Source organism: Trachypithecus francoisi, unplaced genomic scaffold, assembly GCF_009764315.1.
Source record: "Trachypithecus francoisi isolate TF-2019V2 unplaced genomic scaffold, Tfra_2.0 Lachesis_group2, whole genome shotgun sequence".
Classification (NCBI taxonomy): domain Eukaryota; kingdom Metazoa; phylum Chordata; class Mammalia; order Primates; family Cercopithecidae; genus Trachypithecus; species Trachypithecus francoisi.
The window spans coordinates 134,150,389-134,169,971 of record NW_022681465.1 but is presented as its reverse complement, the minus strand read 5'-3'; the positions used below and the strand labels follow the sequence as shown (position 1 = coordinate 134,169,971).

The 19,583-nt window shown below is 44.4% G+C and overlaps 1 protein-coding gene and 1 non-coding gene across 3 annotated transcripts in view; one reads left to right on the top strand and one right to left on the bottom strand.

The window, feature by feature from the left end:
- Positions 1–4,912, bottom strand: part of ADAM19 (ADAM metallopeptidase domain 19) — a 98,816-nt gene extending 93,904 nt beyond the window's left edge. Inside the window, exons 1-2 of one of the 2 annotated variants that reach the window (XM_033180478.1) lie at positions 4,680–4,912; positions 47–132 (exon numbers count right to left, since the gene is read on the bottom strand). In XM_033180478.1, coding sequence (XP_033036369.1) covers positions 47–132; positions 4,680–4,773 — 180 coding nt within the window. In that variant the 5' untranslated portion in view covers positions 4,774–4,912. The remainder of the gene's footprint in view (positions 1–46; positions 133–4,679) is intronic. The other variant, XM_033180479.1, reaches the window with a different exon arrangement.
- Positions 4,913–8,531: 3,619 nt separating this feature from the next.
- LOC117066216 lies at positions 8,532–8,634 on the top strand. The gene has a single exon (XR_004430202.1). It is a non-coding gene; the product is annotated as a U6 spliceosomal RNA (small nuclear RNA).
- The last annotated feature ends 10,949 nt before the right edge of the window (positions 8,635–19,583 follow it).

Here is a 19,583-nt window from a genome sequence, read left to right as displayed (position 1 = left end):
CAGTTGTCAACTCCTGCCAATGTAAATGAGGTCTTTTGAGTCTTACCTTTTCTCTCACGGGGCTTTCTGGAGTCTTCCACTGAGGTATGATTAGTTCATGTTGCAGCTTGGGGCTGCCTTCCCCACTTCCTCCTGCCAAGACAAGATGCAAAACCATTGGAATCCCAGACCTCTATACCCCAGCTAAGCCACACATGCACTTTCTGTGAGCTGCCCCTGCACTGGGCCATTACAAGACTTGCTGGATTTCAGGCTCGTGGCACTTCCTAGGAACTAGGCACTCTAGGTGTTGGTGATACTGTAGTAAATAGGACATATGAGGTCTCTGTACTTGTAAAGTCTACCTTCTAGAGGTGGGAGACAGACAATGAACAAATGTTCTCAGATGGTGCTAAGTACCCTGAAGAAAATAAGTTGGGGTCATGGCATAAAGAGACATCTAGCAGGGGGTGCCTGTTTGAAACAGGATGATCAACTTAGATGGCATTTGAGTCCTGAGGGGCCAGAAGGCAGCCACGCAAAAATCTGGGGGAAGAGTGCCCCAGGTAGAGGAAATAGCAAGTGCAATGGCCCTGCCTGAGCAGAAGTGAACTTGGCCTGTTGAAGGAACAACCATAAAGTAGGGGGTAGCTAGTAAATGAAAGAGGAAGTTGGTATGAGATATGGTCAGCAAAACAGCCCTGGGTCTGATAATGCAGAGACCATGGGAAGTGTCTGGATTTTCTTATAAATAGACTTCGAAGGCACTGGGTGTTTTAAATACAGAGCAATACGATCTGTGTTAAGTTTAAAAAAGATCACTCTGCCTGCATGGTGGAGAATGGGGGTGGGGTGAGGCAGAGCAGCCAGAGTGAGAGCAGAAGCAGGAAGGCCAGGCTAGAGATATGCTGGAGCCCTGGTGAGAGATGATGGTGGCTCAGATTAGAATGACATCAGTGGAGAGGAATGAAGCGGTGGGATTCTGGGCATATTCTGGAGGTCAAGCCCATGAATATTGCTCCCGTGGAGCTTTAGTTTTCTTGCCTGTAAAATGATGACAATGATCCTACCTGCCCATCTCACAGCTTTATTGTGGAGAGTCAATATCCAGTGCCAACCTCCTACTTAACAGAGCATCGTTACATTAATTGGAGCTTCCTAATGGCAAGTTTGCATTTGTATTCCACTTTCTACTTCCCAAATCTCTCTCCCAAACCAGTTCTCCTTCATGCTCAGGGCAACCCTGGGAAGTAGGAAGTAGGAGTCCTGTTTTGCAAGAAAGAGAATGTAAACTACAGGAGAGATTTGTTCAGGGCGCTGCAGAACTCGAATACTGGCTGCAGACCACCTTAATAAAATGGTAATTTCCCAACTCCTAAACAGACTGGTCTCCATAGTGCTCCTGGGAATGAGGCTGAGGACTCCAAAATCTATTCTGTCTAAACTAACTACATCAATCATACAGAATATGAGTAATAAAAAGACAGCCATAGTTGTTCTGTTAGAGTGGTGATTGTGAGTAATTATTAACATTCCCTTCAGAATACCAATATAATACACTTGCAGTCAATATGGATTTTAAAAATAATCTCATTGGACCAATGCCAATTCATCAGACAGGCAATTATTAGAAACAATGCATTCATATATTTATCAAATATTTTCTGAGTACTTAACTATGTGCCAAGTACTATGCTATGAATAGGTGCTTAATATTCATGGAGGAACAAGATAAGCATACAGCAGGAATGGCAGGAATGGGTGGCTCACACCTGTAATCTCAGCACTTTGGAGGTCCAAGGTGGGTGGATCACCTGAGGTCAGGAGTTTGAGACTAGCCTGGCCAACAAGGTGAAACCCTGTCTCTACTAAAAATATGAAAATTAGCTGGGTGTGGTGGTGCATGCCTGTAATCCCAGCTACTCAGGAGGCTGAGGCATGAGAATCCCTCGAATCTGGGAGGCCAAGATTGCGCCATTGCACTCCAGGCTGAGCGACAGACTCCATCTCAGGAAAAAATAAAAATAAAAAAAAGACAAGCATCGCCCTTGCCCTGGTGGCTCTGATAAGCCTAGATTATTTTAAACAAAAAGGAATTCTATAATATTTAATGGAACATTTAATTGAATTAAATGATATCTATAATTGTAAAAAAATAGTGAAAGCAATCTACAAAAGAGGAACACAGTACATGTTAAGAAAAGGTCTCCAAAACTTGGAAATAAGACAAAGAGCAAGCAAGATGTCTTCTCAATGTCATATCGGAGCATTGTTTAACAGACCCATCCATGGATCATTGCATTATCTAGGGGAATGTACCATTGATTTTTTATTTACTATTGATTAAAGGCTATACTCTGTGAAGTTATATAATCTATATATATCTATAGATTTCTGTCTGACAGAGATGTAAGTGATTTCAGCATAGTAGAAAGATAACCTGGCCAGGCACAGTGGCTCACGCCTGTAATCCTAGCACTTTAGGAGGCCTAGGCGGGTGGATCACCTCAGGTCAGGAATTCCAGACTAGCCTGGCCAACATGGTGAAACCCCATCTCTACTAAAAATACAAAAACTAGCCGGGTGTGGTGGCACATGCCTGTAAGCCCAGCTACTCAGGAGGCTGAGGCTGAGGCAGGAGAATCGCTTGAACCCAGGAGGCAGAGATTGCAGAGAGCCCAGATCCCGCCACTGCACGCCAGCCTGGGCAACAGATGAAAGGAAAGGAAAGGAAAAAGAAAAGGAAAGGACAGGACAGGACAGGACAGGACAGGACAGGACAGGACAGGAAAGAAAGGAAAGGAAAGGAAAGGAAAGGAAAGGAAAGGAAAGGAAAGGAAAGGAAAGGAAAGGAAGAGGGAAATTAAAAAAGAAAGGAAACCAAGAATTATGATTTTGCTTCATGGGGCATCCACCATTTCTGCATCTGTCCTGGGTCACAGGATTTCAACATTCTTTCTCCAATGCTTGTATCACCCCTTTCTAATGCTCCCTGAATCAATTTTACTGTCCTGTTTGCTACCTCATTAATGAGTTGAATAAATCTTGGCCGCATTTGTATGAGTCGTGTTTTTAACTTTTGAAAACTTTGTATAGAGTCATTAAAATCATGTTTTCCAGAGAATTTAATGATGTGGAAAATGCTCATGGTGTGAAGTGAAAAATGCAAGACACGAAACTGTACTTATGGTATGGTTCCAATTTTATCAATATATATCCATAGAAACACACAAAGAATGGGGAGGGGAAAAAAAACAAAATATCAATAGCAACTGTGGATTTGGGGGTTGCAGATCATTTTATTTCTTTTACACTTTTCGTTATTTCCCAGATATTCTACAGCAAGTGGTCTCCAAGGACTCAAAACTCAGAGAACGCGCCTGTGCTACGAGCAGTAACTTGCTTCGCTTGTCTTTCTTCATGCTTTTCTCCTGCACTAAGCTCTGACACAGGCCTGGTGCTACCCTCGAACCTCGTGTGCCTCAGTTTCCCCTTCGTTACAATAGCTCAAAGGGCGGTTCCTTTGAGTCTTTTGGGAGGACCCCCGACCTCGGCCCCTGGAAGTTCCGAACTGTCGGAAGAGCTCTCAGCCTCTGGGTTTGAGGCATCTCGCGGGTCCAGCCAGGCCATCCCCGCCCCGCCGGTGCTCGCTTTATTTGAAAACGCTGACTCTTGGTCCCCCAGGCAGCAGTCTGGAGTCAGCCCAGCCCGTCTGCAGCGGTGGAGCCAGGGCTAAGCCTTCTCCGGTCATAATGACAGAACCCGGGCACAGCCCCCCGGGACCATTCCTTCCGCGAAATCTGCGTAGAGCCCCCGAGGGATGGGGCCGGGGAGGGGGTTGGTGTCTGGGAAACTAGTCATGAGAAACACGGACATCACCCGGCATCTAAGCTGGAAACATCCAGTCCGACCTCTTCGCTTCACAGAAGGGGAAACTGAGGACCAAAGAAGGCGGCCGTCGGGTTGGCGTGGAAAGAGAGCCCTGGTTTACAGTGCCACCGCGGACCTCAACCCGTAGCGTGGCCATGGGCAAGTCCTTTCCCTTTTGTGGGCCTCGGTTTCCCCATCTGTGAAATGGGTGCGTTTGACTTGGCCTTCGGTAGGGCTCCTGCCTGCTCAGGGATCCGAAGTGTACGGCTGGAGATACCCAGAGAGCCATCCCCCAGCCAAAGCTACCACAGTCTCCGGAGGGCATTTTATGTCCTACCCCACCAGTGTGGCAGGCACCGAGCCTGGTCCCAGGAAGCCGCTCCCAGGCCACACGGGCAGGGCGCTCGGGATGCTCGGCGCTGGCGAGTGCAGCGGGCGGTAGAGAGAAAGACAGAGAGAGAGGCGGAGCGGACACGAGGGACCGTGAGAAAACGGAGGAGGATAAGCCGCGAGAGCGGCGGAAAGAGAAGCCAAAAGCAGAAAAACAGAGGAAGGAGAAGGCGAGAGGGGAAGGCAAGCCCCTGAACGGACCCGCTGTTTTCTGGCTGTGCCAGGTTTCCCGGACCTCCGCCACCTCCCAGGGCGCACAACGTGGGAACAAAGCCCAGGCTCCCAGGCTGGAGGCGGCGGGGGCGCAGGCCCCGCAGAGTTGCGGGAGGCGCAGGGGTCGCGGTCCCAGCGCTCCAGACCCTCAGGGCGACTCCCAGGTCTCCGGGCCACCCAGATCTCCGGGCCACCCAGCCTCCATCCCCCCGCGCCTGGCCACTTACTTGTCCATCCAGGCTCCCGCGCCGCCAGCGGCCGGAGGAGCTGCAGGGCGAGCGCCAGCAAGCAGAGCCGGGCGGCGCCTGCGCCCCCTGGCATGGTGGCGGCGGCCCTTAGCGCTCGGCGCTCACACGCCCTCAGCCATGCCTGCCTCCGGCCCGGCGGCGGTGGAGGCGCGTCTGGAACCCCCCGGCTCGCCCCGCGCCTCCCCACCCGGCTCCCAGCCCTCAGCCGAGACGCTCCGCCCCCAGCCCCGCGGGGCTCCGCCAGGGGATGGAGGAGGGGAGGCTCCCGCCCGGAGGGGGCTGGAGGGAGCGGCCGGGGAGGAGCTGGCGAGACTCGGGGGAGCAGGGCTGGCTCAGGTGAGGGAGACCGCGGGGGAGGGAGAATCCGAGCCCCCAAGGAGGAGGGGTTCGTGGTGGACTCGGCCCGTAGAGGGTCGGGGACTCGGGCTTCTAGGAGTTAAACTGGACCCCTCTCCGCACAGCAGTCCGTTTACTGCCCCGCACTGTGCCAGACGCCTTGGGTGACACTCAGAGGAGACTCACCCAGCGCCGTGCCCCAGAAGCCGCCACTCTCGTAGGCAGGCTCAGAAAGAGTTAACCCAACCACCAGGCACAAAGAACTAAGCACTCTATGGACTTTTTTTTTTTTTTTTTTTTAGCAGGACGCAAATCCAGGAGCCATTCCTTCTGCCTGGGAGGAGGGAGTGGTGAAGACCAGAGGAATCCCAGAGGAGAAGACATCTGAGATCGGGAGGAGAAATGGAACATCAGGCGGAGGAAACAGCCCAGACAATCGCACTGGGACGTGAAAACCCTTGGGCTGCACTGGGGGAGAAAACCAGAATTGGGGATAGTTAGGGTTTTGGAGGGAAACGCAGGGAGAAGAAACCAAAAATAATAATAATTACTGTTACTTATTGAGGACTTTCTATGTAGTAGAATAAGAAAATCATGATAGCTAAGACTGATAAAACGCTAAGTGTCAAACACTGTCTTCAGCACTTGGCACATATTCACTTATTTAATCGAAGAAAATAACTTTTATTATCCAGGGACTCTGCATACATTATCTCTTTTCATTAGCCCAATAATCCCATGGGGTGGGTACTAGTACTATCCCTGTTTCAGAAATGAGGAAATCAAACCTGAGAGGCTAAACCACTTGTCCAAGGTTACGCAGCTAATGCCAGCGTCTGGATTCAAACCCACATCCGTCTAACTCCAGAGCCTGATGCAACACACCTTATTTTCCAGGTAGGGAAACTGATAATGAGAGAGAAATGACTTGCCTAAGATCCCTTAGCAAGTTTTAGCAAAGCCTCGTTCTAGAAACCCAGTCTCAAACCTCGTCCTTTTTCTGAGCCTCTTTAGTCAAACCCAGGTGTGTGTCGGAGAGGGCGAGGCACTCCTGAAGATGATGGGTAGGCAGGTCTATCAAACTCTACTCATGGGCACCCATGAGGGAAATAAAAGATGTGGTTCTGGCCATTAATGTCGTTTGGGACTCCGTTAGTCTCCTCCAGCTGCCGTAAAATTCGTATCTTTCTGTGAACCCAAAATATGTGAGATAGGTCTCAGTCAATTTAGAAGGTTAATTTTGCCAGGGTTAAGAACATGCTCGTGACACAGCCTCAGAAGCTCCCAACATGTGCCCAGGGTGATCGGGGTACAGCTTCCTTTTATATATTTTGGGGAGACATGAGACATCAATCGATATGTGTAGGATGTACATTGCTTCTGGTTCAGTAAGGTGAGAAAACTCCAAGCTACAGAAGGGGTGGTGCTTCCAGGTTATAAGTAGATAAGAAACAGAAGAGGATTTTGAGTCCTTGATCAACCTTCCACTGAATACACAATTTAGTCTAGCTCAGTGAATCTGCATTTTTACATAAACAATCGGGCAGAAGAAGCAATCAGATATGCATTTGTTTCCGGTGAGCCTCAGAGGGATGACTTTAAGTTCTGTCTGTCCTTTGTCCACAAGGAATTTCCTTGTGTGAAAATTGTGAGGAAGGTATGGAGCTGTTTATCTTTGTAGCTATCTTATTTAAGAATAAAATGGTGTCCTGGTGCTGTGGCTTATGCCTGTAATCCCAGCACTTTGGGAGGCCAAGGCGGGCAGATCACCTGAGGTCAGAAATTAGAGACCAGTCTGACCAATGTGGCAAAACCCTGTCTCTACTAAAAATACAAAAAAATTAGCGGGGCGTGGTGGCACACCTGTAATCCCAGCTACTCAGGAGGCTGAGGCAGGAGATTGCTTGAACCTCGGGGAAGTGGAGGTTGCAGTGAGCCAAGATCATGCCACTGTACTCCAGCCTGGGCAACAGAGTGAGACTCCATTTCAAAAAAAAAAAAAGAAAGAAAGAAAAGAATAAAATGGGAGGCAGGTTTGCCTGACATTGTTCCCAGGTTAACTTTTCCCTTGGCTTAGTGATTTGGGGGTCCTAAGATTTATTTTCCTTTTACACTTCTCACATGCAGAATACATTCACCCCATCCCAGCAGCCCAAACATCTTCACTCATTCCAGCATTAATTCTAAGTCTGAAGTATCTAAATTTCATCTGTATTAGATATGGGTGAGACTTGAAGTTTGATTCATCCTGAGGCAAAATTCCTCTCAGCTTCCAAATACAGTGTGGTGGGACAGGCATAGAATAGACGTGCTGATTCCAAAAGAGAGATACTGAAAAGAACAAGGTGACAGGTCCCCAGAAATGCAAAATCTAGCAAGGCAAATTCCATCAGATCTTAAAGTTCTTCAACAATCCTCTTTGGCTGGATGTTCTGCCCTGTAGTCCCACTGGGTCAGCAGTGTCACCCCCATAGCACTAGGCAGTGGCCAGCACCATAGCTCTTTGCCACAGTCCCGTACCCCAAGGCACTGGGCAGGGGCAGCCTGGCCTGCTTAAGAGAAGGAGACTCCACGTTTTCACTCCCTGCCTCCCCAATAGCCCGCTGTGGTGGAAGTGGCAACCGTGATGATCTGTGAATCATTTTTCTTAAAGAATGAAGCAAGCTGTATTATCCTGTACTATAGAACAAAATTCTAAAAGCCTTCCTTTGTTTCATCCTGTCTTTATTCCTTTTGGTCTAAACTGGCAATGTCTTTGCTGGTAAAACCCATCTCTATTTCTAGCTTCTAATGAGATGACTGATTAGCTCCATGGGTTATTGTCCATCCACACCCTTAGTGTTCTCTCCAGAAAATCCTTTTTCATTTTTTGCAATATGAATAGGCCGGTAATTTTCCAAATCTTCAAGTTCTGTTTCCTTTTTGCTTAGCAATTCCTTCCATTTATCTCTGTCCACTCACATTTTACATAAGTACCAAGGAGAAGCCAGGCCTCATCTTCAACATTTTGGAAATCTCTGCAGCTAAATATTTAAGTTCATCACTTGCAATTTCTACTTTCCACAAAACACTGGAACACAATTGATGGTGGAGAAAACACAAACTCAAAGTGCTTTTTCCTTTTCTCTCACTCAACACAACAACAATCAATAGGGAAGACTTCTGTGATCAAAGATGTGGGGGCTTTCCCCACGCACCAAACAGCAATCAATTCAGACACTGCCCACCTACAGATCGCATCACATCCCACAGGTTGAGGGCTCAGTTTCCAAGATTGGGCCCCCTTCAGACACCAGTCACAAGTCTGGGCTTCCAGAACTTCTGACCGACTGGCTTCCAGTTGGGGTTACCAGGATACCTCTTTGGGTTTCATTAATTTACTAGAGCAGCTCACAGAACTCAGGGAAGCACTTGTTTACATAAACCCAGCAAGGCCTGTGTCTTCAGATTCTTCTTGACCTCTCTGTGCAACATTCCTTCCTCAAGAGTATGGGGCAGCTTGCTTCAGTACTACATCTATTAAATTGGAAAGATACAGATATTAGCCTGGCTCCTGTGCAAGGATAACATGAAAATTCATGACGCATTCTATATTTTAAAAATAAAAAATAAAGAGTATAGGGCAGGCTCCTCTCTGCAGTGAGAGTCTATGACCCACAATTAGATTATAGTCCTGCTGTAGGCAGGTGAAGGAAGGGCAGAAGAAGGTCAGATTCTGTTTCCTGACACCTGTTTCTGAGACCTAAAGTGCCCCAATATCACAACAAAAGACTATAACAAGGGCTATGGGAGTTATGAGCCAGGAAACATGGACGAAAACCAATATACATATATATCATAATATCACAGCAATTCAGCTGAATCCTTTGCCATGTTATAAGTAGTACTGGGGTTCAGAAACCAATATCCCAAGATATGGCACTTTGACACATTAAACTAAAGAAGTCTTAACGTCTCTTTGACCTTTCCCCACACTCTCCTGTCTCTCAATCCTTTGTCTCTCCCAAAGCACAGGATGAAGTTGTTCTCTGAAGTTCCCTTATCTGCCTAAAGTCTAGACCTGCCAAAGAAGACAACAACTGTCTCGGGTGCCTTCCCTGTGTTTATTAGCTGCATTCATATCGCAGGAAGACTGAAGTCTGTCAACACACTTGAACAGACTTTTGTCATAAACCATTGTCAGGTCTGTGGGCCAAAAGACTCTGTCCTAGGCCATTGTATGTTCTTCAAGCCCACTGAATTCCCCTAAAAATCATGTACTGTCCCCCTAAAATCATGCACACTTCCCTATCTCCCTTTCCCCTGAGAAGTAGGGTGTATAAACATCTGTACCCCAATGGGATATTGGACAATCACTCTGTGATTCTCTCCCATGCATGCTAATAAATGTGTATGCATTCTCTCCAGTTAATCTGCCTTTTGTGAGTTGATTTTTTGCTGAAACTTCAGAGGGCAAAGGAGAAGTTTTCTTAGCCCCTACACAAGAATCACCTTTCCTCCAGTTTCCAATAACATGTTCCTCATTTCCATCATAGACTTCACCAGAATAGCTCTTAATATTCATGTTTCTACTAATATTCTGTTCCTGACGATATATGCATTCTCCAAGATGACAGAAGCTTTCTCTACAGGTCTCCTCCTATCTCCCTGAGGCCTGGTCAGAATCACCTTTAACATCTACACTTCTTTTTTTTATTATTTTTTTATTTTTTATTACACTTTAAGTTCTAGGGTGCATGTGCACAACGTGCAGGTTTGTTACATATGTATACATGTGCCATGTTGGTGTGCTGCACCCATTAACTCGTCATTTACATTAGGTATATCTCCTAACGCTATCCCTCCTCCCTACCCCCTCTCCACAATAGGCCCCGGTGTGTGATGTTCCCCTTCTTGTGTCCAAGTGATCTCATTGTTTTCAATTCCCACCTATGAGTGAGAGCATGCAGTATTTGGTTTTCTGTTCTTGCGATAGTTTGCTGAGAATGATGGTTTCCAGCTACATCCATATCCCTACAAAGGACACAAACTCATCCTTTTTTATGGCTGCATAGTATTCCATGGTGTAAATGTGCCACATTTTCTTAATCCAGTCTGTCACTGATGGACATTTGGGTTGATTCCAAGTCTTTGCTATTGTAAATAGTGCCGCAATAAACATACTTGTGCTACATCTACACTTCTATCAACAGTCCTTCAAAGCAATCTTGGCTTTTTCTAGCATGCACCTCGAAGCTCATCCAGCCTCTACCCATTACCCGGTTCCAAACTCACTTTGGCATTTTTAGGTATTTTGTTATAGCATAGCTGACTTCTCAGTATCAACCTGTATTAGTCTGCTAAGGCTGCCAAAACAAAATACCACAGAGTGGTGTCTTAAACAACAGACCTTTTTTGTTTGTTTTTTTGTTTGTTTGTTTTTGTTTTTTTGAGACAGAGTCTTTCTCTGTTGCCCAGGCTGGAGTGCAGTGGTGCAATCCTAGCTCATTACAACCTCTACCTCCCAGGCTCAAGCGATCCTTCCGCTTCCCGAGTAGCTAGGACTATAGGTGCACACCACCACACCTGGCTAATTTTTGTATATTTTTGTTGAGATGGGATTTTGCCATGTAGACGAGGCTGGTCTCAAACTCCTGGGCTCAAGCAATCCTCCCTCCTCAGCCTCCCAAAGTGCTGGGATTACGGGCAAGAGTGACCACACCCGGCCAGAGATTTATTTTCTCACAGTTCTAGGGGCTAGAAGTCCAAGCTCAAGCTCCCATCAGGCTTGCTTTCTGGCAAGGCCTCTGTTCCTGGCCTGTAGAATGGTCACCTCCTCACTGTGCCCTCACATGGCCTCTTCTCTGCACATGCAGTGAGACAGAGAGAGAGTGGAGGGGATGGGTCTCTTCCTCTTATTATTTTATTTTATTTTATTTCATTTTATTTCATTTTATTTTTGAGATGAGGTCTTGCTCTGTCACCCAGGCTAGAGTACAGTGGCACAATCTCAGCTCACTGCAACCTCCACCTCCCGGGTTAAACAGTTCTCCTGTCTCAGCCTCCCAAGTAGCTGGGATTACAGGTGTGTACCACCACGCCCAGCTAATTTTCTATACTTTTAGTAGAGATGGGATTTCACCATGTTGGCCAGGCTGGTCTCGAACTCCTGACCTCAAGTCATCCACCCGCCTCAGCCTCCCAAAGTGCTGGGATTACAGGTGCAAGCCACCACGCCCAGACTCTCTTCCTCTTATTATAAGGACATCAGTCCTATCAGAGTAGGGCCCCACCCTCATGACCTCATTTAACCTTCATCACCTCCTTAGAAGCCCTATCTCCAAATCCAGTCAAATTGGGGGTTAGGATTCCAACTTATGAATTTGGGGGCTGGGAGAGACAAATGTAGTCTATAATTATGGCTATAGCCCTAGAGCCATGAGACTACAATTCTAGTCCCAGTTTTCTCTCCAACCAGCCCTGTGACCTTGGGTGAGTTACTTCTCCTTTCTGGGACTGAGTTTCTGCTGAATAACTTGGGAACAGGAATGGCTGCCCCCAGTGCATGTCACCCAGGAGCTGTGACGAGCAATTGCGATGATGGGAGTGAAAGTTCCGAGACAAGTGGAAAATGATTTGCTTTAATGCGACCCCCAGAGCAAATGCCAGAGAAAAGGCAAGTAGGCAAGGCAAAGAAAACTTTATTTACAAGCCAATGTGAAGGAGGGAGCGAGGTTCACCGGTCTCTGGCGGTGGAGGCCGACGAAGTCGCTCCGGCGTTCTCGGGCGAGGTTCCTAGATCCGCACAAGAGCAGGGAACAAGGAAGTTCGCACCGGCGTTCTCGGACGAGGTTCCTAGGTCCCGCGTACGAGGACGGGCCAAGGAACTTCGCACCACGCGCCCAGCGGGAGCGGCTTTTATGTCCTGGGCCCGGGAGTGGGCGGGCAGTGGGCGGGACATAGGCGGGTCGGGGGCGGGGAGGTAGGCGTGGCTAGGCGCGTGCCGGTTTTTCGCCGTCGGAGGTCGGGTTGCGCCTGCGCAGTCGACCAGTGTCTTTCCCGGGCGCGGGAAAGTTGACGGTGAAGAACCCGGAACTGCCCCATCTTGCCTCCGTTTATCCAAACAGAAAATGCTGAAGTGCCATGCCTAACTGACTGTAGACAGGTCTCCTTGCAAAGACATACAGACTCCGTACTCGAAGTTCCTTCCCTTTGCTGGCACTCAGCTGATCAATATTTAATCAGTATGTAACCCTGAAAATTGGGAGGTAGCTCACAAGACAAGAAGTCCAGTGGTTCATGCACAACCAAGGAATCACAGAGTTCCCAGTGTAGTCTCATCCTACTCCTCCTCCCCACTTATCCACAGGAACGGGTATATATACAACTTTGACCTTGTAGAAGCCTTCCCATGTATTTGTAAAGAACATATATGTTATTTATAAAGAATATGTAATCTTTGAAATATTCATGACATTTAACTTAGTAATTACATTTCTGGGAAACTATCCTAAAAAAGTAATCTGCAATGCACGCACAGATTTATGGACTAGAATGCTCATAATGGTGTTATTTATAATAGTGAAAATAGTGGAAACAACCTAAATATTCAACTGTGAAAGAACAGTTCATAAATTATAGAATATCCATAAGATGGATTATTATGCAGCCACTTAAAATGATGGGAGTTTCTGCTCTGATAGTAGGTGAAAAAAAGCAGGGTCCAAAATTACATTTAAGTATGATCGCAGCTATGTAAATAAAAGACATTTCTAAAAAGACTAGAAGGAAGTGTGTCAAAATGTTAACAGTAGTTACCTCTGCATGGTAAAACTATGGATGACATTTTTTTTTTGTTTGGTTTTGTTTTCCTGTTTGTTCTTTCTCTCTCTTTCATTTTCTACAATAATGAAGTACAGTCGGGGATACATTCTGAGACACATCATTAGGCGATTTTGTCATGGGAACATCATAGAATGCACTTACACAAACCTAGATGACATAGCCTATTATACAACCAGGCTATGTGGTGTAACCTATTGCTCCTGGGTGACAAACCTGTACAGCATCCTACTGTACTGAATACTGTAGGCAACTGTAACACAATTGTAAGTACTTGTGCATCTAAACATAGAAAGTATAATGCAGTGTGCTACAACAGGCTATGATGCCACTAGGGGACAGGAATGTTTCAGTCTTATGGGATCAGGCATCTGGTCCCTCGTTGACTGAAATGTCATTATATGGCACATAACTATATTACTTTAGTCTACTTTAGTCATGGGAGGGTGGGTAAATGTTAAATACAGAAAGGAACACAAAAGGAAAAAGAGTTTTTCCTGGTATCTTAAACAGAGTTTTGCAAACTTGACCTCTGTATATATGGCTGAACTTCTCCTCTGATGATGGGAAAACTGAGCCGAAGTTACAGCAACCACTTCCAGAATGTGGGAGTTGAAGTGACACAGGTCACTGGTCATCTCTAGCTAGAGTATACTATTAATATTATGGTTAGGAAGTGGCCATCCTGCCAGCGGTTAAATCCCTTTTCTGTCCCTTCTTAGCTGTGTGAACTTGGGCCACTAAATTTTTCTGTAATGCTGTTGTCTCATCTATAAAGGACAATGATAATGACAGTTTTTGTGAGGCTTAAATGGGTATTTAGAATAGCACCCATCACATAGCAGGCAGTCAACAAACGCTAGTCAGTATTACCCTCCTTCTACTGCTAATAAGTACTGAGAGGTGGGGTATTATTTATAATGCCTAGCTTGTGCTTTTTGTTGTATAATGTGTGAAGAGTCTAATTTTATACTTGTTCTCTAATTATTATCAATGATAATGGTCATGTCATACTATTATTGTCTTTTTCCTATCCCCTCGCCCTAGATTGTGAGCCCCTTGTGAATAGGAGCTGGACCTTGTTCTTCACTCAGCCCTCCAGCATTTGGGAGGCACAATCAATGTTTAATTAAACAAATTAGAAGTTAAACAATTAATAATAATTATCTCATCCTGGCTCCGCTCAAACTTCCAAGCCCCTCATTGAAGAATCATCTTTGTTGTGTCCCTGTTATGGGAATAATGTTGCACCTGTGATAACTTTGCTTTGTGAACCATTTTCTCAGCAAGTTGCTCTTTAAAGTTCTGTTTACTTAGGTATAATTTACATACATTAACATTCTCTGTTTTTTAAATCTATGGTTCCATGAGTTTTGACAAGCACACACAGTGGAATAACCACTTGCAGAGTCAAGACCACACCAAAAACTTTCCTCCTATCTCTTTACATTCAGCCACTCCCCTCACTCCTGGAATCACTGGTCTATTTTATGTCCTTCTCAAGTTGCCTTTTCCAGAATGTCACCTAAATAGAAGTACACAGGATATAGACTCTGGATATGGTTTCTTTCACTTAGCATAGTGCATTTAAGATTCATCCAGGTCACTGCATTATCAATATTTCCTGCCTTTTTATCATTCTGTAGTACTCCATTGTATAGATGTATCATTGTCAGTTTATTCAGTCACCCGTGAAGGATATTTGGGTGTTCAGTTTTGGATGATTATGAATAAAGTCACTATATATATATATTCAGGTTTTATGTGAACACAATCTTTCGTTTCTGTAGGGTGAAAGCAATTCCACTGGGTATTGTGGTTAAGTATATGCTTAACTTTACAAGAAACTGCAAAAAATATTTTCCAAAGTGGTTGTACAACTTTGCCTTCCCACAAGCAAGGTATGAAAGTTCTGGTTGCTCTGCTTCCTTGTCAGCACTTGGTATTGCCAGTTCTTTTGATTTTAGCCATTGTGATGGATGTGTAGTTTCTTAACAATTATCTTGCTCTTCAAATACTCCATGATGTAGCCAGGTAGGATGATTATATTCATTTTGATGAAAGGAATTAAAGCCTAAAGAGAGTCTTTTACTCAAGTTTTATGGATATAGTAAAGACTTTAGTCTTTATTTCTGTTTTTTTAAATAATTCACAGAAGAAGCAAATCTCCCTAAACCCTGGATAACTCACAAAGCTCTTGAAATCATTCGTTCAGCAAGCATTCACTGAATACCTATTATGTTCCCAGCATCTGCTAAAATCTACAGAGAGTCTGAGATAGGGTTTCCACTATAACAATTATGGTAGGGGCAGGGGCATAAAAGAAAGGAGCTGGTAGGAACTGACAAGTAAATTAAGTGACTGATTACAGAGGAGGATCAAGTTTCTTGACATATGACTCGTGTCCTTTGATTTGTCAACATTGGGTACTGTCCCCAACATGGTGCATAATAACAACTATCATATATGGAGCACCCTGGTTGGTTCCAAGCACAGTGCCTACATCATCTCATTTAATGCCCATAACAGTCCCATAAAGAGATCTTAGGTTAAACTATCAGGAAGTGTTGACTTCGTAGGTCAGAAATAGTTAAACACTGGTAATGTGCAGGAGCTCCATCTTGGCTCACTGCAGCCTCTGCCTCCCAGGTTCAAGTGATTCTCCTGCCTCAACCTCTGGGGTAGCTGGGACTACAGGCATGTGCCACAACACCCAGCTAATTTTTTGTATTTTTAGCAGAGACAGAGTTTCACCGTGTTGGCCAGGCTGGTCTTGAACTCCTGGCCTCAAACAATACATCTGCCTTAGCCTCCCAAATTGCTGGGATTACACAGGCATAAGCCACCATCCCCAGTGAAAGTATTTTTTTAAATCTCCAAGTATCTGGGGATTTTCCACCTATTTTTCTGTTACTGATTTCTACTTTCATTCAGTTGAAATCTGACTGCAGCCTTTGTATACTTTCTATTCTTTTAAATTTGTTTAGGTGTGTTTTATGGCTCAGAATGGGGTTTATCTTGGTGAATGTTCCATGACGTCTTGAGAATGCATGAATCTGCTGTTGTTGAATGAAGTACTATTGGGTTCAACTATGCCCTTACTGATACTCTGCCTGCTTTATCTATCTGTTACCAACAGAGGAATACTGAGGTCCTCAACTATAATAGCGCCTTCATCTATTTCTCCTTGTTGTTCTATCAGCTTTTGCCTCCCATAGTTTGATGCTCTCTGTTAGGTGTATATACTTTAAGGATTGTTATGTCTTCCTGGAATATTGACATCTTCATCATTATATAATGTCCCCCTTTATTCCTTGCTCTGAAGTCTGCTCTGTTACACTACAATCACTTTTGATTAGTATTTGCAGAGTGTATTTTTCTCTATCCCTTTCCTTTTAATCTATGTGTGTCTTTATATTTAGAGTTGAGTTTATTACAGACAACATATAGTTGCGTCTTCTTTTATGATCTACTCTGAACTGTCTTCTAATTGATATATTTAGACCTTTGACATCTAAAGTGATTGTTGATATAGATGAACTATTACCTATCATATTTGTTACTGTTTTCTATATGTTGCCCTTATTCTGTGTTCCTATTTTTGTCTTTCATATTTTCTCTGGCTTCTGTGGCTTTGAGCATTTTTATGATTCTATTTTCTTTCCTTTTTTAGCATATCAGGTTGTCCTAGGGTTTGGAAAATACATTTACAACTAATCCAAGTCCACTTTCAAATAACACTGTACCACTTCCTGGGTAGTGTGAATACCTTATAATAAGAAAATAGTCCTAATTCCTTCCATTCCTTGTATTATTGCTGTGATTCATTTCTCTAACAGATAATCATACACATGTATACATAAACATTTATAATTGAATACGTTGTTGCTATTATTATTTTGAGCACAATGTTATCTCTTAGAAGAATTAAGAGTAGGAAAAATAAAAGTTTCAATTTTATTGTCATTTATTTATTCTCTGTTGCTCATTTTTTCTTTATGTAAACCTAAGTTTCTGACCCTATATCAATTTCCTTCTCCCTGAAGAACTTTTAAAAAATATTTATTGGCTGGGCGTGGTAGCTCACGCCTATAATCCCAGCACTTTGAGAGGCCAAGACGGGTGGATAATGAGGTCAAGAGATCGAGACCATCCTGGCCAACATAGTGAAACCCCATCTCTACTAAAAATACAAAAATTAGCTGGGCTTGGCGGTGCACGCCTGTAGTCCCAGCTACTCAGGAGGCTGGAGAATCGCTTGAACCTGGGAGGTGGAGGTTGCAGTGAGCCGAGATCGCGCCACTGCACTCTAGACTGGGCAGAGAGAGGCTCCGTCTAAAAAAAAAAAAACGCTTGCAAGGCAGATCTATTGGCAACAAATTCCTTCCATTTTTGTTTGAGAAAGGCTTTATTTCTCCCTAGCTTTTTTTTTTTTTTTTTTTTTTGAGACAGAGTCTTACTCTGTTGCCTAGGCTGTAGAGCAATCGCACAATCTCGGCTCACTGCAACCTCCACGCCCCAGGTTCAAGAGATTCTCCCGCCTTAGCCTGCCAAGTAGCTGGGATTACAGGTTTATGCCACCACTCCTGGGTAATTTTTTTTTTTTTTTCAGTAGAGACGGGGTTTCACCATGTTGGCCAGGCTGATCTCGAACTCATGACCTCAGGTAATCCACCCACCTCAGCCTCCCCAAGTGCTGGGATTACAGGCATGAGCCACTGCACTTGGCCTCTCCTTTGTTTTTGAGGAATTCTGTACCATGGTGTACAGAATTCTGGATTGGTGGGATTTTCTCTTAACATTTTAAATATTACACTCAATTCTCTTCTTGCTTGCATGGTTTCTGAAAAGTTAGGTCCAATTTTTTGTTCTTCCTTAAGTGAGGTGTTTTTTTTTCCCCCCTGGCTTCTTTCAAGATTTTGCCTTTGTGTTTGATTTTCAGAAGTTTTATTATGATATGCCTAGGTGTAGTTTTTCATTTTTTTGTTCATTTTAACATATTCCTTGTATGTGACTAGGTGTCCCCGTTTTTTGTTTGTTTGTTTGTTTGTTTACTTGGCATATCTCCTGCCCGGTGTTCTCTGAGCTTTTTGGATCTGTGGTTTGGTGTCTGTCACTGGGGAAATTCACAATTGCTTCTGCTCCTTTCTCTTTTTCTTCTCCTTCTGGTATTTTCATTGTGCATATCTGTGCCTTTTGTACTTGTCTCAAAATTCTTGGGTATTCTGTTTTATTTTTTCAGTCTTTTCTTCTCTTTGCTATTCAGTTTTGCAAATTTCTATTCTCACATCCTCAGGCTCAGAGATTTTGTTCTTAGCCATGTTCAGTCTACTCATGAGCCCATCATAGATTCTTCATTTCTGTAACAGTGATTTTAATCTCTAACATTTCTTTTTAATTCTTAGAATTCCCTCCTCTCTGTTTATGTTATCTATCTGTTCTTGCATGTTGTCTCTTTATCCATTAAAGCCCTCAGGATATTAATCATATTTAAGTTTTTTTTTTTCAGTTGGTTGAGCATGGTGGCTCATGCCTGTAATCCCAGCAATTTGGGAGGCCAAGGCAGGTGGATCATCTGAGGTCAGGAGTTAAGACCAGCCTGGTCCAACATGGTGAAACCCTGTCTCTACTAAAAATAACAAAAATCAGCTGGGCATGGTGGCACATGCCTGTAGTCCCTGCTACTCAGGAGGCTAAGGCAGGAGAATTGCTTGAACCCGGGAGGCAGCGGTTGCAGTGAGCTGAGATCACGCCACTGTACTCCAGCCTCAGCAACAGAGCGAGACTCTGTCTCAAAAACAAATAAATAAATAAATAAAATAAAATGTTTCAGTTGATAATTCCAGCTTTGATGCCATATCTGACTTTTGTTCTGGTGCTTATTCCGTCTCTTCAAACTGTGTTTCTTTAATTTTAGTGTGCCTTTTAATTTTGTGTTTAAAGGTAGACATAATGTACTGGGTAAAAAAAATATATATATAGTAAATAGTCCTGTAGTAATGTCGTGGTAAAGTATGGGGGAAAGAGAAATGTTTTGCAGTCCTATGATGAGGTCTCAGTCGTTTGGTGAGCCTGTGCACACAGACTGTGAACTTCACAAGTGCTACTCGGTCCCCCTCCTGACCTCAGGTGGGATGAAATGGCTAGAGGGAGTCAGAGTTGGGTATTCCCCCAGGTAGGTTAGGCTCTGTTAAAACCCCAGCAGGTTAGGGCTCTGGTGAAATAGTTTCTCCAGAGGGCAGGTCTTAAGAACACAATGCACTGGCCTGTTTCAAAATGATTCCTTTTGACCTTCTCCTCCCAGAGTACAAGGGGAAATTTCTTGGATATTCACTGTGAAAACCTAGTAGAGTTTCTAGAGATAAAAGCCACAAAAGTGTGGGAACCACCTATGATTGGGTCCCCCTAGAGTTTTAGCTCTCAGAATTATCCACACTGAGTCTTTAGCAGTTTGTCAATTACAGTTCCAGTTTTCCCCCAGCACCTCCCAGGAGGTTCCTGCCGGTGGGTTTCTGCTCTAGTAAGTTATGATTCTCTGTATCTGTCTGTTTCTCCAATTTTGTGGGCAGCAGTTTGCCATATAACCTCACTTCTCCGCTGGACCTAAGAAGAGCTGATTTTTCAGTTCGTTAAGCTTTTTACTTGTTGTTAGGACGGAGTGGTGACTTCTATGCTCCTTTCATGCAGGACTAGAAACCGGAAGTCAAATATTTTTAATAGATAATG